Consider the following 18,176-nt stretch of genomic DNA (forward strand, 5'->3'; position numbering starts at 1 on the left):
GTCGATAATTTAATAGTATCTGGCACACACTAAGTGTTTAACAAATTGGTAACTATTACTTTTGTTCACAACATTGGTTCAGTAAGAAAAACAATTGATGACCTCATTATTGACTACCAAGTAGGCCCACAGCAAGATTCTTTTTTCAGAGGTGAAAGCATCTCCTGTGCTTGTCATTCTTAGAGAGGATGGAGTTGAATCTCCTCCCCTTGAGACTGCATGGGCTGTGACCTGCTTGTAGCTTATGAAGGTGGTAGGAATGGGTGACTTCCAACCATGAGATGGATCTAGCTTTCCTCTAAAGAGCTAGAATGTTCACTCTGCCCTCTTGATGCCATCGTACAGAGGCCCCGAGAGACCACCTAGAGAAACCTCAAGTTCATCTCAAGAGAGGGAGCTGCTTGCCTCAGCTGTCTACAAGGCTGACCCCCAGCTAGAATCACGTAGCCAAACCCACAGAGACCAGGGGAGAAAATAAAACTGTTCTTATTTTTCAAACAGCAACATTGCGGTGTGACTTGTTATCTAAAATTAGAGAACTAGAACGACGGCCTTTAAGAGTTCAAACACAGTGTCATGTAGACTTACTTTCAGGGAATTTTCACTGCACATTTCCCTCACTGAGGAACAAGGTTTTTACATTATTTTCAGGGTTTTAACTGTGCATCAGTTAGATGTTTGGGCCTGCTACCAAGTGGAAATTTGAGATGAAAACTAAGGAATTAGCAACCGGATTATCATTCCCTTATGCATTTTTCTGTCCATCAATTAATTTCTCAACATGGGAACCTTCTCAATCTCCCCACTGGCCCCACCCCCCATGGCTCCTCCAGCAACTCCTACTCCATGTAAGTTTCCGTCCTAATTTATTGCTTGTTAGTTTCATTTTCCCACTGACCAGCAGCAATCAAGTTGATTGTGTGGTATCCCTGAAGTCTACCTAGAGCCTGCACTTCAAAGCAAACTGCTCAACAGAAGCAAGGCTACTAGTTCTTCTACATACAAGTAATTATTCAAGGACAGTTCTAAGGAATTTACAATTCAGCACTAGACACCGTAACATTCACCCAGGCAGGCGCAGCGAGAGAGCTGCTAGAATTGAGTTCTAAGGTGGATAAACAGGGAGCGAGCAACACATACATAGGCGGTGTGCGGCGGAGGGGGGCACCAGGAAGGATCCTTTCATTGATTTCAGAAATATTGATTAAGCACTGTGACACAATCCCTTAAAGCGCCCCTCTCATTAAATACTAGCCACTATTGTGGTTGTTGATATGCAGCAACCCACAAGAAAACTGCGGTAGCACGTGCCCTCACGGTGTAGGGAAGGAGAGCAGAGCAGGTAATTATGTAAAAATTGTGCTAGGTGCCGAGAAAACAACAGGCGACTGATACCCTCTTAAGGATGTTGGGTCCTTAGAAAGAGTGGGTGTGAGGTGAAGGAAGGCAGAGGTGGGAGGGTTCTGAGTTGGAGTTGGCGAGAAGGGAGACGGACTGTAGGGGGCGGGAAGACTGCGGGGCTGAGCCGGTCGTTTCGGGATGCTGATATTTTCTGCCCGACTAGAGAAGGATCATGCGCCTGGGGTCTACGTGGTTGCTCGCAGCGTTTAAGGGGGTTGCATTCTGAGTGCAAGCTCCACTGCCTAGCGTCTCAGAAAGGGCTGAGGTGGAAACTGCAGTCCTAATTTCCCGGGTTTCCATGCTTCCCGGTTCACCAGCTTCTCCACCTCGGGCTCCGATGATCTCGCCTGCAGCAGATCGGCAAGGTCCTGGGGAGGCGGGGGTGGTCGTCGCAGGGACCCACAGCGGGTAGCGTCCGCAGCACCGCGCGGGCGGGCGGGCTGGCGGGCGGGGGCGGGGCTTGTGCTGCGGACCTCTTGGGTGGCGCGAGCTCCGCCCCCCTGTCCGAGGCCCCGCCTACAGACCTCCTGATTGGCTCCAAGGCACGGAAGGGCGGGGCATCCCCGCGAGACTGGGAGAGGTCGGGCTGGGACGGGCGTGCTGATTGGCGGAGGCTGGGATTAGGTCATCGCTAGCAGGTTCGGGCGGCCCGGACGCCGGCCCGGGAGGCCGAGGCTGCTGTGAGAGGGCGCTCGAGGCTGCTGGCAAGCGAAGCAGCCAAGGAGGCGGGGGGGCGGTGGCTGCTCGCGCTCGCCGGCTGCTCGGTTTCCCGGCGCCGCCGCGGGTCTGCCGCGGCGTTTCCTGCCCATCCGCCCGCTCTGGTGGCGCGTGCCCCCTCCCGCCACCCCCGCCCCCCGCCGTCGGAGCAGCCGCCCCTCCTGCGGGTCCCGCCGGGTCGGGGAGTCGCGCGCGCCCGCGGACAGCGCGCCCGGAGCGGAGCCGGCGCCACACCTGTGGAGTCCGCGGCCGTCTGAGGGGGAGGGTCCCGGCCGGCGCCCCCCGGGGCCGGGCGTCACGGGCGGCATGGGGCTCCCCGCGCTCGAGTTCAGCGACTGCTGCCTCGACAGCCCGCATTTCCGAGACACCCTCAAGTCGCACGAAGCGGAGCTGGACAAGACCAACAAATTCATCAAGGAGCTGATCAAGGACGGGAAGACGCTCATCAGCGCGCTCAAGAGTGAGTGGCCCCCGCGGCCGGTCTCGCGGGAGGGTTTTTTTTTTTTTTTGTGAGGTGGGAGGGGGAACCCGGAGGGTCGCGACCCCGGCGCGTCAGGAGGGCGGGAACGGGGACCCAAAATGGGCGAAGACCCGCTCTGGGGGCGAGGGCGCGCAGGTGTCCGGCCAGCGGGGGACGCGGGTGCCCGGTGCCGTCGCGGAGGGCTGAGGGGAAACCCCGGCGAGGCTGCGCGCCCCGAGACGCGCCGCCGGGGGAGAGTGGCACACCTGCTGCTGCCGCCGCGCTCGCGCCCCGCAGCCTCCTCAGGGCGCCGCCGCGCGCCTGGCGGGCGGTGGAACTCGGGGGGTCGGGTCGGGGGCGCCGGGGTTCGGCTCGTGGTTCCGGGGAGCAGCGACAGCCGGAAAGCAAGCCCGCGGGTCTGTGGGAATCGGGCCCGTGGTACGCGCGCAGGTCCCGGTGCCCGCGTTAGACAGGAGGTGAGAGCGGTGGGAGTAAAGAATCAGAGTGTTCCTTTACTCTAAGCTGTGGGCGAGGGTGTAAAAATAGCTCGAGCAGAGCCCGACTCTCTCCCCCCGGCTCTCCTGAGTACCTCGCGCTTATCCTGGGGAACTCAAGAGTGTGAGAAGGGAATGTCTTGCATCCTCACTCGGGAAGCAGAATTCGCAACGCATCCCTGAAAAGATTTTTTTTTTTTAAATCTCCAGCCCTCCTTGCTTATTTCCTTTTGGTCAGGGAGAGGGGAAATATACGTTCTGTGAATGCATTTCCCTCGCCTTGGCGCTGGGACAGAGAATTTCCAAGAAGAGCTCTGAAGATGAGTGCCTGGGTTTGAATGCTCGTTTTTTCATTTTTCTTCCTTCCCCCCCCCCCCCCCCGTGGTGTTTTTCTTTTTCCTCCCCCCTTTTCCTTTAGTCCATCCACTAAGCAGTCCTAAGGTCCACCTTCCAGTTTAAAAATCAAGAAAACCACAAAGTCAGATGACAAAATTGACAATTGACTTTAACTTGAAGTGTCGTTTCCCCCCCAACCCCCCCACTCTGCTGTGGTTACCTCAGTAGGTGAGATTTTTCAGTCTATGTTGTGTTGGCAGAGAAGGGTCCAAATTGTGAGAATTGTTCCTAAGCTTTTTTAAAAGACGCTGACTGAAGTCACATGCCTGTGATGGGTTTCTCTGGGCCTGTTTCTAAAAATGAAGAGGGAGACGGTGGAACCCCATGGCAGTGTCAAACTAGACACAGGGGCCTTGCAGGAGGTTGAGACTTGAAGTATAAGAACAGACTTTGTTTTGGGGCCACATACAGCTGTGCTCAGGGCTTACCCCTGGCTCTGTGGTTGGGGATCACCCCTGGTGTGCTCAAGGGACCATATGGGGTGCTAGGAATCGAACCCATGTTGACTGCATGCCATGCAAGACAATCTTCCTTCCTACTATCTTTCTGGCCAATGTCATGCCCCGCCCCCCCCTCCTTATACAGGGAATGCATGACCCCTGGTTCTGAAGTAAGTTAATGTTGCTATTATTACAGGTTGGGCCCATGGTTTTTAAAACTGAAATTTAGACTGGCTTTTATGTTTTATTTAGCACGTGCTTGGAATACCTGCTGTGTTCTGGGTACCATCGTGAGCAGAGTAAGATGTAGGTCCAGTGGCACCAGAAGTTTACTCTGCATGATTTTAATGGCCTCATGCTTATTTCATAAATGAGAAAATAGACTTGGGGAACTCACAAATGAGAACAGAGCCACACAGCTCTACCAGTGGGATTTAATTTTGAGCCTCTACTACTGTCGGGGCCAAGGATGGAATTCCTGGTGATGCAGAGCTCTTGATTTCTGACTCTGTCTTGACTTGCCCAGATTGGATGCATGGACCATGCCTTCTGGAATTTGGACTTGCATCTTTTATCTGGAATCTAGGGACTGTGCCTTTGGGTGTGACTGGCAATTTAGATACCACTATTTAGGTATGTAATTCTCTGAGAATTCTTTGGGTAGGAATGATAGGGTTCAAGTGTTAATGCAATAGACTGCATAGTTATAAACTGAGGGAAAGACTAATGGGGCACTAGGTTTTCTAATCCTTGTATATCCTGCTCTGCCGCTATCTGTACTGTTTTACTATTAGCTACTGCTTAAACAAGTCATGTGACTGCTGAAAGTGGATGTGATTGATCATCATTTCTCAGATTTCCGATATTCCCCCAATACTGTCATTAGGAGCTTGTTGCATACTGTCCAACTGTTTAGTATTTTTCTTTTATTTATTTATATTTTTGTGGTGCCAGGAATCCAATCCAGGGCCTCACATATGTGAGATATTGCCTCTATACCTTTGAGCTAGTCCCACATTATTTTTCTTAAAAAAATTTTTTTGAAGGTTAGGGGGTATGCATCAGCCTCAGTGGTGCTCAGGGCTATTCTGTTCCTCCCTTTGAGCTCAGGAATGACCCCTAGCAATGCTCAGGTAGACCTTATATAGTGGTGGAGATTGGGACCTTAGCGGCAGGATGAAAGGAAAGCGACTTAATCTGGCTGTTGTCTCTCTAGCCTCCTAAATAATCTTATCACTATTGCAAATCTTGTATTAAAAATAAAATCGTAAAATAAACACATACTTTATATATGTAATATTGATTTAAGTGATTTCTAGATGCTTCCAACTTTAGAATTTTGTTTTATAATTAATGTTGATATGTCTTGAGGTTCATGTTTCCTCCTTAAGGCAATAAAATTGGCCTCCAGAAATTTTCAATGTTTAGTTAGATCATGGTTATTGCTTTTTTTTTCTTCTGGGGGATTTTTGCACCATACCCGTTGGTACTCAGAGGTAGCTCATGACTCTCTGCTCAGAGGTCACTCCTGCAGGTAGGTGTCCAAGGGACCATATGTGGTGGTGGGGATCAGACTAGAGTGGACAGCATGCAAGGCCCTGTACTGTCTTTCTGGCTTCGATACTTTGGTTTATGAATGAGACTGGAGATCGGAGAGTCTGGTAGCCTGCCAGGGTTGGCATAGCACAAGTCTATGTAAACCCAAGTTGTCTTAAGTCCAATGCCTGTTTGTTTAACCTGAAACCAAACTGTCCTCTAGTTCATTAGTCTCTTGAATCCCTTTGGAAATCTGATAAATGAATCCTGTGAAATCTTTAGACTTCCGACCTCTGGTTTGGACAAACAGAAGATAAGCAATATAGTGATTTGGGACTTACATTAAAGACGAAAACCTTTCTTTAAGAAAAAAAAAAAGATAAAAATATCTTGATTTTGTGGAAAGTTTTTTGGCGTCAAGTCATGGCGACTCTTTGTATCTTCAGTGCAGATTTAACTAGACTTTCTCAGTGGATATATTCATTTGCCCAAGACTGTTTCTTTGATGAATCATTGTGCCTGCCATGAGGATTCTGTATGTTTCAGTCCCCCTCTCCCTCCTTTTTTGGGTAGAGATGATAGAGGATGAAGGTCAAGTTCAGAGGTGGAGAATTAAGGGTATTAGGATTATCCAGGTTCTGGATCTTTATCCCATCACTTTCTGGTTGATTTGTGGACAAGTCAGGAAGGCTGAGCAATGCCATTGAAAAGGGGATCACCATACTCCCTTTCAGGGACTGTATTGAGGACTATATGAAGAATGTATGAAGAAGGCATTTAGCTTGGAGACTTACACAGAGTTTTACTCATTTAATGGGGGTTAATTTTCCATTAACCTTGAGTATTGTGAAGACTGCTAACAAAAACCATGAGAGGAGGAGCATTTTTTCCTTGGTTTGGGTATAAGGAGTCTTTCCCATGCCAGTTGTTATAACACATGGTTGTATATATATTAACCACTGGGGAAGAATTCTGATTAATTCTGTTTGTACAAAGTTGTGGTTATACAAAAAAACAAAGCCCAAAACATCAAGTTCCACAGGCTTACAAGAAAAAAAGGCATCCCCCAACCTTTTTTTTCCCTAATAGGATTGTGGTAATTCAAATTTCAGCCTCCTCCTCCTCCTCCTCCTTTTTTTTTTTTTTTCCATTTTGGGTGATGCTCAGGAGTGATGCTCACTTCTGGCTCTGATTCAGGAATCAGTCCTGGTGGTGCTTGGGAGACCATATAGGATGCCGGGTATTGAACCCCGGTTGGCTGTGTGCAAGACAAATGGCTACCTGCTGTACTATCACTCTGGCCCCGAACTTTCAGCCTTCTTGTAGGTTAACTCCCCCCTCTCCCTGACTGGGGTGGTTGCCTTTCTGCCTCATAGAAATGCTTGCAAAATGGATTGGACTCTGGCTGTTTCTTAGACTGGGCAAATGAAGCATGATTTGTTAATTTTGAGGTGTAGTGTGGGGTTTCAGGAGCTATATTTCTTCTCATGTCACACTTGTTGCTGGGGATCTGCTCCTTTAAGTTTAACTTCTGCTTTCTGAGATAGAGTGAGAAATGCAGCTAGAATCTTAAAACTCTGGAGGCAGGGGCGTGGCTCAAGAGCATGCTTAACATGTGTGAACCTCTGAGTTTGATCCCTGGCCCTCCTACCTGGGTGACCCAGTTGATCCCTGAGCATTGAAATGTTAGACCCTTACAAGAGTCTGAGCATTGCTGGAAGCGGCCTAAATAAATAAGATATCAACTTTATTGAGATATAATTTACTTTCACATTTAGTACACCTATTTATAACTGTAGTACTGTCCTTCATCAATTTGCTCTAGTGGGCACCATTATGTCTCCATTGTGAGAATTGTTACTGTTTTTGGCATATCGAGTATGCTACAGGGAGCTTGCCAGGCTCTGCCGTGCGGGCGATACACTCTCGGTAGCTTACTGGGCTCTCTGAGAGGGACGGTGGAATCGAACCCGGGTTGGCCTCATGCAAGGCAAACACCCTGCCCGCTGTGCTATCACTCCAGTCTATTTATAACATCCAACTAACATTTTTCTGGTCTGTATTTGGTTTTGGGCCATACCCGCCAGTGCTCAGTGCTTACTCTTGGCTCTACTCAGGGATCACTCCTGTCATTGCTGTATTGTGCCAGGGATCTAACCAGAATTGGATCATGCAAGGCAAATATCTAAACTACCATATTATTTCTCCAGACCCACTTAAATGCTTCTTTAGTTTATATACAGAGTTGTGCAATTATTACCACAACCTATCTTATTCATCACCACCTCCTCACAGTCCCTAAGAAACCTCATTCCCATTAGCAGTTGTTCCCTTCTTTTCCCTAACTCCTTTCTCTCCCAGCAGCAGAATTAGCCACTAATGTATATACTCTATGTACACTCCCTATGGGTATTCTGAATATCAGAAGTGCAGTTTTAGTTGTTTTCTATCAGATAGTTGTGAGCAACTTCAGGAACTGGATTCTGGACGAAATTGCAAATGGTGCAACTGAATTGATAAGTTCTTTTCCTTCAAATCAGGGTAATTAAGTAGAGATGAAATCCCAAGACCGAACTACGTTTCAGGACTTAGAGAAATTTAGGTGTTTCTTTGTGTTTCCAGCCAAAGAAGATGGGAGTGGATTCATGGTACTTCAATGCATGCAGACCAAATAATCAAAAGAGACTAAGAAGCCTTCTCTCATTGAGCTTTCATTCAAGTCCAGATGAGAAGTATTATACGTACGATATTGATTAGTGTTCTACTTTGTGACTTGTGTCCTTCTAGTTGATACTTAAATGAATTTCTAGTTGAGTCTATAGTTTTGATGATACTTTTTGGAGATGACATATTTTTTTTAAAAAAAAATTGAATTCTTGGTAGTAACTTTCAGATCTATTATCCATAGCATCACCAAGGCAAAAAGTGAATTTTAACAGAGATAAGTATGCAGTCTAGTAAGAATGAGAGCAATTCATTTATTGAGTCCTTACCAAGTGTCTGACCCTCTGCTCAGTGCACATTTGTCTTTTTAAACGTTATCACCAGCGTGAAAGATGTATACTTGTGGTTTTTTGACTTTCAGTAATGGGATAATATGTACAACGTCACATAGCTAGGGAGTTCTGCAGTCATGTTTTGAATCTGGGAATGAACTGCAGGGCTATCTTTTGGACAGACATTCAGAAAAGATATTGAAGTTCAGATGCAAATTTTTCATATATCTAGATCAGTATTTCCCAAAGTGGCCAATAAGCCTCCAGCCCCTTACTGGGACTAGAATAATCCAGGGAGATGGTCATTGCCTCTGATATATTTGGGGGTGTTGCTTTTAAATATTTTAAATTTATCTTTGAGAAGGTATATTTGTAGGCAGGTGCCGAGTGATGCTATTACTCAGCTCTATATTGTTTTACCTGAAAAATAAGACATTTAACAGCATTGCCAAAAACATTTTGTTTGGATCTATTTGGTATATGACTAACGGTTTTTCTGTTTTGCTTATTAAAAAGAGTTATAATAGAATCAGCATAAAGAGTTTTCTACTTGGAGCATGTCAACCATTTTGTCCTTTAAAATTTAATATAGGCTTTTGCAATGGAGAGATGAGCTCTTGATCCTTTGGAATTTTGTCATAAATTTCCAGAGTATATTCAATACTAGCCAGCTTTGTATAGGAGTAATTATGTTACTCACAAGTCTTAATGGAACACAGGGATGCAGAATTTGGTAGCAAACAGTTTTTTCCAGATCTTTTGCTTTTCTTTAGCACCTTGTGAGTAAAAGGGGGAGAAAAAAAATACATTCCTAATTATTTGTAAATGGTGGTAATTTGCAGTACCAACATTTGGTGTATTACTCATACAAATATAAACAAAACTAATTAAATCTTAGCAAGATTTTTTTTTGGTAATTTTTATATAACCACATCATTTTCTTTTTGAATCTTCCACTTTAATTCCTTCAGTTCTTGATGGGAACGGGTAAATTGCATTTAAGCTGTAGCTCTCAGTTCACTAACTGAAGTTTAAGCTTCCATTTTTTTTTAATCTTAAATATAAAGATTTTGGAGCAGTTTATATAGTCCCTCACATCTATTCCTCCTAGGTCCAGTTTCCCCAATTAACATTTCACTGGCTAACTATAAAGTTGTTACAATAATGATACTTATTAATCATAATAATTATTACTATTTATAATTTGGGAATTGAATCCAGGGCTTCATATAGGGAGGCATGCTTGCTCTTCCTGCTGAGCTACATCTTTGCAATTTATAGTCTGTAATTTGTGTTAGGGTTCACTCCTTTTTTTTCCTTTTTTGTTTTTGGGCGACACTCTGTGATACTCAGGGTTACTCCTGACTCTGCACTCAGGAAGTCATTCTTGGCACTGCTTGGGGGACCATATGGGATGCTGGGGATCAAACTTGGATAGGGCACATGCAAGGCAAGCACTACCTTAGTACTACCTGCTGTACTATTGTTCTGACCCCAGTGCTTACTCTTTATACATCTATGAGTTTTGATAAATGCATATAACATGTAGTTGACATTACAATGTAAATGTAGTTTTATTGTCCTAAAAACTCTTCTTCTTTTATTCATATATCTCTTCTTCCTCCATCCTTGGTAAACACTTAATCTTTTTACCTTGTCTCTAGTTTTACATTTTTCAGAAAGTTATGGCCTCTTCACTTAGCAACGATCTTTTTTCATTTAGCAAGAATTTTTAGAGGAACCTATTTAAGGGTCCTCTTTGTCTTTCTGTGACCTGATAGTGCATTTCTTTCTCTCATTGACTATATTCCATTGGATGTAACACAGTTTATCCATTTATTTATTGAAAGACATCTTGGTTGCTTCCAATTTTTAGCAGTTACAGATATCGCTACTGTAAACATCCTTATGCAGGATTTTATGTGGATAGATGTTTCCAGTGATTTTGGGTAAAGACCAGGCAGTACAATTGTTGGATCATGTGGTAAGAGCATATCTAATATTTTAAGGAACTGCCAAACTGTTTTCCAACATGCCTGTTCATTTGGCATTTTCTCCGGCAATGGAAACTCAATTCAGTGAGTTTCCAGCAATAGATGAGAACTCCTATTCTGCATATTCTCTCTAGCATTTTGTGTCATCTGTCTTTGGATTTCTAATGGCTGTGAAGTAGTATTTAATTTAAAAATTTTATAATTCCCCAATAATATGATAATGAATATTTTTTCATATGTTTATTTGCCACCCTTTTTCTTCCTTGGCGAGGTGTTGGTTTGTCCATTTTTTTTTTTTTGCTTTTTGGGTCACACCCAGTGATGCACAGGTGTTATTCCTGGCTCTGCATTCAGGAATTACTCCTGGCGGTGCTCAGGGGACCATATGGGATGCTGGGAATCGAACCTGGGTCGGCCGCGTGCAAGGCAAACACCCTACCCGCTGTGATATCGCTCCAGCCCCGGTTTGTCCGTTTTTTAATTGGGTTGTTTGGGTTTTTCATTTTCAGTGTTTCAATTTTTTTTTTGTGTGTGTGTTTCAAATTTTTAAAAAAAAATTTCTGCTATTTCAACCATACTGGCTGGGACTAGGACTTACTCCTGCCTCTTGCTCAGGGAGCACTCATGGTGGGCTCAGGAGATCATATGGAGTACCTGAAGTTCACCTTGAGTCAGTTGCATACAAGGCAAGTGTCTTACTCTCTGTACTATCTAGTTCCTATTTTCAGGTTTTAAAAAATAGTGGGAAAAATATATATAATGGAATTCACTACTTAAGCACTTTTTTGTTGTTTGTTTAAAAATTTTGGGTCACTCCTGGCGATGCTCAGGGGTAACTCCTGGCTCTGCACTCAGGAATTACTCCTGGTGGTGCTCGGGCGACCATATGGGATGCCAGGGATCAAACCCAGGTTGGCTGCGTGCAAGAAAATGCCCTACTTGCTGTGCTTTCGCTCTGGCCCCCACTTTAATACTAAAACGTCTGTATTACAGAGTGATTAAGTAAATTTACGGTGCTATGTAGCTTGTATTTTTACTGTCTATTTTCAGAACTTTTAACCATATCAAACAGCAAGTTTATGCCCATTTAACAATCACGGCAGAGCCTGGCAATCTCCCCGTGACGTATTCGATATGCCAGACACAGTAACAACAAAGTCTCCAATGGAGACTGGGCCCGCTCGAGCAAATCGATGATCAACGGGAGGGCCTTTACTTTACTTTACTCCCCTCTTTGTAGCATTTTTCCTTCCTTCCTTCCTTCCTTCCTTCCTTCCTTCCTTCCTTCCTTCCTTCCTTCCTTCCTTCCTTCCTTCCTTATTTTGGTTGCTGTAAGTAGTTCATATGAGTGGAAAATACAGTATTCGGCCTTTTGTGTCTAGTTTAGTTCACTTAACATACAGTCATGGTTCATCCATGTAGCATTGTCACTGTCACTGTTCTCCCGTTATTCATTGATTTGCTCAAGCGGGCCCAGTAACGTCTCCATTTTGAGATTTGTTGTTACTGTGTTTGACATATTGAATACATCACGGGTAGCTTGCCAGGCTTTGCTGTGCAGGAGAGATACTCTTGGTAGCTTGCCGGGCTCTCCGAGGTGGGGGGAGGAATCGAACTCGGGTCTGCCAGGCTGGCTGCATGCAAGGCAAACGCCCTACAGCTGTGCTATTGCTCCAGCCCCATAGCATTGTCAGAATTTCTTTTTATAACAGAATATCTTGTTTATGAATTTGAATGCAGTGACTATGATTAAAACGACAGTTCTATCTCTTAAAAATCATGGAAGGATATTTTTTCTCTCCACTTCTTTTTTTCCTCTCAGGATGATCAGTGACACTTAGCAGCTACATATCAATTATCAAGAACATTATTGAACATTTTGTATTTATGTTCTATAAATAGTCTCACGATACTATTTATATATTTTTGTTTTGTTCAGGTAGCCATTTGTTTGAAGTGATCATATTTAAAGTTTAAAACAGTTTTATGTAATTATAAAATTCATCATTTTGGGGACAGAAGGTTTGGGTTGTACCGGGGGTGCTGGGACCGTCTCAGTACTTGGGGTATCTTGCAATGCTGGGGATTGACCCAAGGTTGCTTGCATGGAAGGCAAGTGCCTTGATCTACATACTATCTCTTCATGCCCTCCCCTGCCAGAATACAGTTTTAAGTGCATCATTTAGGGGTTTGCAGTTTAATTTACTGAGTTGGGCAACATCACCTCAGTTTAGTGTTTGTTTCTGCTGCTCCCAAAATACTCTTTTGCATTCTCATCTTGGTCCATCACTTTTTTTCTGTTTCTATAGACAAACCATTTTTGAGAATCTAAGCTAAGTGGAATCATACTTAATAGCTATTCTAGAGCTCATTTACCCAGTATCCTATTGAAGGTGATCAATTTTTCTAATAAGAAAAGTGCACTAGTGATTATTTGCATTTGTGTGTGTCTTGGTCTTTTCATGGGATAATATCCTTAAAGTAAAATTGTTAGCTTGTAAGTTTTACAAGCTCTCTTTATATCTGCTATTTTTGTTCTTTGCATTAGATGAACTATCAGTCTACTATCGGCACTTAATATTTGTCTAGTATTCTTTTGAACAGGCTAGATTGTTTCAGCAACTTAATCTTTTCCTTTAAGATGGAAGCATCCTAACAAAACAGGTCCTTCTATTAACCACTGACATAGGATAAAGGATAAAGGCCCTCCTGTTGATCATCGATTTGCTCGAGCGGGCCCAGTAACATCTCCATTGGAGATTTTGTTGTTACTGTGTTTGGCATATCAAATACATCACGGGTGGCTAGCCAGGCTCTGCCGTGTGGGAGAGATACTCTTGGTAGCTTGCCGGGCTCTCTGAGAGGGGTGGAGGAATCGAACTCGGGTTGGCCATGTTGGCTGCATGCAAGGCAAACACCCTACTGCTGTGCTATCGCTCAAGCCCCATGGATTCTAAAATAATTAGAAGTGAAAAAAAAATATGGGTGGGTCCAAGAATTGATAGTTCAGGGGCTCCTGAGAGGCTCATGTCATGGATCTAAGTTTGACCCTTTGCATGTTATGGCCCCCTTGACATTGCTGGGTGTAGTTCTGGAGTCCATAAGCACAACTGGGTTGGCTCTGGAGTTCTCTGAAAACCACTGGGGTGGCCCTGTGGGCCCAGGATATACCCTCCATGACTGGTTTTAGCAATGAAGCATGGGTCTATTGGTTAAGTATTGCCAGTAGTGAATCCAGGTCCTTTGAGCTCTGTTTGGGACATTCCAATTTCCAGATTATCTGGTGTGTGTGTGTGTGTGTGTGTGTGTGTGTGTGTGTGTGTGTGTTATATTAATTGCATCCTAGTTATCCTTGGACCTGCCTAATATATTTTTGAGCCATTATATTTTTATTCTTACAGATAAAATGGGGATATGGATGCTTGGCCTATATCTAACAGACTATTCTGACTTCAGATTTCAAGGACGAAGAAAGGCTGTGTATCTTGTTCGTCAGGCTGTAACCAACAGCATTAGTGGCTAGAGGAATGTTTGCAAATTTGAGTTACTGGGGTTTACTCATTTTTGTAGAAACCTTTAGTGGAGACAGAGAAGAAACAATAAGGTGCATAGCTTGGCAGCGTGGGCCAGAAGCTGTCCTGGTGTGTTTACATCTGGTTCCTTTCACCTTGGTTGGAAGGCACAGAATGTGGCAGAGGGTGAGCATGGAGCCTGGGCAGTTGCCTACTATATTTAGAATGAGGAGATTCCTGGGGTTCAGGATATGTTTGTAGTGTGTGCACACGCATGCTCCCTCTGCCAGATGGACAAAGATTTGAGGGACTATTTGGGAATCAGAACTAAACCCTGTTAATTGATTTCTTGGGGCCAAGCTGGTTCACTGCTTGAACTCCTGCTGCTGCCACACAGGAGAAAGCAGAAATAACTCCCATTTTACATGGTTTATAGACACTACAAGTAGGTTTCACATCTCACCTGATCTGAGTATCGGATGTCTTTGTACATTTACAGCATGCACATTTGAACTCTTTGAGAACATAAACTAGCTCTTGTGAGACTTTGGATAGATTTCTTGGTAGATCTAGTTTGAACTTGAGGCTATTTCTGTTCACTGGATAATGAGAACCTTAACAGAGTTTAGATTAGATACTATGTTGTCACACTTGTGGGTCAGGGATTGAAAATGATTATGAACTGAGCAAGTAAAATTAAACATTTTTACTTATAAAATTTATGTCTTATAAAAAAGTTTAAATGGGCGATACCTGTAAGTAGCACTATTCAAAAAGGACAAAAATCAAAAGGGACAAAAAGGACTCTGAGTATTCCTCTTATGTCCTCATCCTGAGGTCGTCCACTAGAAACAACATTTTGCCAGTTTTTGTGTATTTATCAGATATAATTTATGCTTGTGTCAGTAAATATATATCGGTTGCATACCTTATGTGCTGCTTTTCATATATTTTCATGTTACACAATTTTAATTTATTTTAGCTAGTCTATGTTCATATACATAGAGTTCATGCATCTTTAGAACTGCATTGTATTATGTTGTTTGGATTAAATGTAGTTCAGGGACCTGAGAGATAGTGCAGAGGTTTGGATGCTTGCCTTGCATCTGGATCCTAAGCACAAAGCCAGGAGGTATAAACCAAAACCCCACAGCACCAGTGGGTATAAACCGAAACTCTCAAGAAACCAACCAAACAAAAAAAACTTAGTTTATTTAACCATTCTTCAGCTAACAGACATTTAGATATTTTCCAGCCTTTCACCATTATATGAATTGCTGCTGTTTACATTCTGGTACCTGTAGTATTCGTGTATACATTTGAAGTATAAATTCCAAGAAATTAAACTGCTGGGTAAAGAGTATGTACATTTTAATTTTTAAATATAATTTAATTCTTTTGCTTTTTGAGCCACACCTGGTGATGCTCACAGGTTACTCCTGGTCTGCAGTCAGGAATGACTTCTGGTAGAGACCATATTACCTTATGGGATACCAGGGAATCAAACCAGGGTCAGCTGTGTGCAAGCCAAGTGTCTTAACACAGTGTACTATTGTTCCGGCCCCTTTATTTCCATCACTATCTCAGAGAAGTTTTTCTGAAAAGTCAAGAGAACTGGGAATTTTAAATTTCACAAATTATGATCTTAGAGGAAGATGGAAGCTCACTATTTAGATTATAACAGAGTAGCCTCTGTAATAGAACAATGCTTAGCATCATTTTTCTCACTACCTGCTCCCAGGTTTGTATATGTGTCTTGATGGTTTGGGGCTAAAGTTTCAACAGAATCATTCCCTGAAATGAGACTTGGCTTTCTAGGATTCACTTGTGTGCAGGGCCCTGCACAACTTGTTTATGTTTTCGGAGTGGGTGCTGTTGAATTTTTATCTTTGTGCATCTGCATGACTCAGGAAGTTTGGCAAATATTACAGAAGGGCACTCTCTACTTTTAATAACTGGAGATCATGACTGGGTCAGTAGGCACATTTTAATTGTGAGTGAAAATTTTCTGTGGAGTGGGAAAGGAGCAGATCATTTGGTCCAACATCTATTTTCTGTCTGTCTCTCTCATAGGCTAGCACTTCCCTGGATGAAAGTCACAGTCTTGCTGCTTGTCCTCTGCTTTATCCCAGTGCCTGTGACATCCTGCTCATGGTGGGCTTTCTGGGATGGGTCTTCCAGGGCCTTAGGGTCTCGAAAGGAGGCAGGAGAAGCACTGAGTACACAGGACACAGTACTAGGGATCAGTTTTAGAACAGTTTCCTCTGAATAACACAAGGACTTGGGGTGCTGATACTTACCCAGTTGATCTGCATATGACTTTTGCAGTCATACTGAAGGATTGGCTTTAGCGACCTCAGTCTTGGAATGTATAATTCCTCTATGCCCTTGATAACCATGGGTCCTGCATCCCGAAGTTCAACCAAGCAACATTTAAAGTTGGTTAATTCTCTGAATTCAGAACTGGAAGACCAGTTATAGTTATTGAAAAAAATCTGCATTTAAGGTATGAGCCGGGGGTGCGGGGGTGACAAAAACCTCATGGGAAGGGGGGCGTTCTGGTCCGTCCTTCACGCCCTACCGGGGTCACCAGTTGCCCCCCACGAGTGGCTCTCCATCACGGCCTCGGCCCCAGAAGCACAAGGACTTAATGCAGAACCCAGCAGCTTGGAGCAGAAAAGTGAACGGACTATGCATTAATCCAGGCCATCATGTCTGCCCGGAGGGGAAAGGGTGTTGCCCCATTCGCCCTCTCCTCTCTGGAAAGAAAGATGGCGGCCACATGGGAGCCTTGTGGAGAGCAGGTATGAGCCGGGGGTGCGGAGGCGACAAAAACCTCATGGGAAGGGGGGCGTTCCGGTCCGTCCTTCACACCCTACCGAGGCCACCAGTTGCCCCCCACGAGCGGCTCTCCAGCATGGCCACAGCCCCAGAAGCACAAGGACTTAATGCAGAACCCAGCAGCTTGGAGCAGAAAAGTAAATGGACTATGCGTTAATCCAGGCCATCATGTCTGCCTGGAGGGGAAAGGGTGTTGCTCCCTTCCGCCCTCCTCCCTCTGGAAAGAAAGATGGCGGCCGCATGGGAGCCTTGTGAACAGCAGGTATGAGCCGGGGGTGCGGGGGCGACAAAAACCTCATGGGAAGGGGGGCGTTCTCGTCCATCCTTCACGCCCTACCAAGGTCACCAATTGCCCCCCACGAGCGGCTCTCCAGCACGGCCACAGCCCCAGAAGCACAAGGACTTAATGCAGAACCCAGCAGCTTGGAGCAGAAAAGTGAATGGACTATGCGTTAATCCAGGTCATCATGTCTGCCTGGAGGGGAAAGGGTGTTGCCCCATTCGCCCTCTCCTCTCTGGAAAGAAGATGGCGGCCACATGGTTGCCTTGTGGAGAGCAGGTGTGAGCCGGGGGTGTGGGGGCGACTAAAACCTCATGGGAAGGGGGGCGTTCCAGTCCATCCTTCACGCCCTACCGAGGCCGCCAGTTGCCCCCCCGAGCGGCTCTCCAGCACGGCCACGACTCCAGAGCACAGAAACCAATCTCTTAATTATCTGACTCTCAGTAGAAATACTTCCAGGGTTAATTAGCAAAATAGCGGAAATCCAAAACCAACATTTAATTCTTGAACCCAGCTGTAGAAAGCGAATCACTTCACAATGCTTTCTCAGCATGTCTGATTTGGGGGGAGGGGGTAAACTCTAAATAATAGTAGTGCATCTTTTATTGAAACAATGAATCTAATCAAAGCAGATAGAGTGTCAACTAGAATTCATCTGCCTCGCAGGCATTGGGAGGGGTGGGGGTGGGGTTTTATTGGGGTTCTTCGTGGTAAAAAATAAGTATTGGTAAAGGGAATGGTGTTTGATATTTGCATGACTGAGACCTAAACCTGAAAGCTTTGTAACTTTTCCCACAGTGATTCAATAAATAAATTATTTTAAAAAAATCTGCATTTAAGTGGAAAGGAGCCATTGCATTTTGGTATGAAAAAGTCAGGTCTTTGAGGAGGGAATGAAGAAGTTTGGAAAAGGCAGTTTTGAAGGCTTAGCAAGTCTCTGTAGTCAGTGTTTCGAAAAGATCAGTGTTTGAAAACAACTTAGCTTGGGCCAGAGAGATAATACAGGCTAGTTAAGGCATATGCCTTTCATGCAGCAGACCTGAGTTTGATTCCTGGCACCACGTAGTTCCTTGAGCAATGCTAGGTACAGCCCCAGAGCCCCCCTAGCA

At 44.6% G+C, this 18,176-nt stretch overlaps 1 protein-coding gene and 1 long non-coding RNA gene across 3 annotated transcripts in view; one reads left to right on the forward strand and one right to left on the reverse strand.

The window, feature by feature from the left end:
* The window catches only part of LOC130033130 (uncharacterized), a 202,105-nt gene extending 186,716 nt beyond the window's left edge, over positions 1-15,389 (reverse strand). Inside the window, exon 1 of the long non-coding RNA XR_008793896.1 lies at positions 15,361-15,389. This is a non-coding gene — a long non-coding RNA (uncharacterized LOC130033130). The remainder of the gene's footprint in view (positions 1-15,360) is intronic.
* ARHGAP26 (Rho GTPase activating protein 26) overlaps positions 2,092-18,176 on the forward strand; it is a 511,759-nt gene continuing 495,674 nt past the window's right edge. For both annotated transcript variants that reach the window (XM_056124844.1, XM_056124845.1), the window contains exon 1: positions 2,092-2,578. In XM_056124844.1, the coding sequence (XP_055980819.1) occupies positions 2,425-2,578 (154 nt within the window). In that variant the 5' untranslated portion in view covers positions 2,092-2,424. The remainder of the gene's footprint in view (positions 2,579-18,176) is intronic.

Source organism: Sorex fumeus, unplaced genomic scaffold (genome assembly GCF_029834395.1).
Source record: "Sorex fumeus unplaced genomic scaffold, SorFum_2.1 ptg000051l, whole genome shotgun sequence".
Taxonomy (NCBI): Eukaryota; Metazoa; Chordata; class Mammalia; order Eulipotyphla; family Soricidae; genus Sorex; species Sorex fumeus.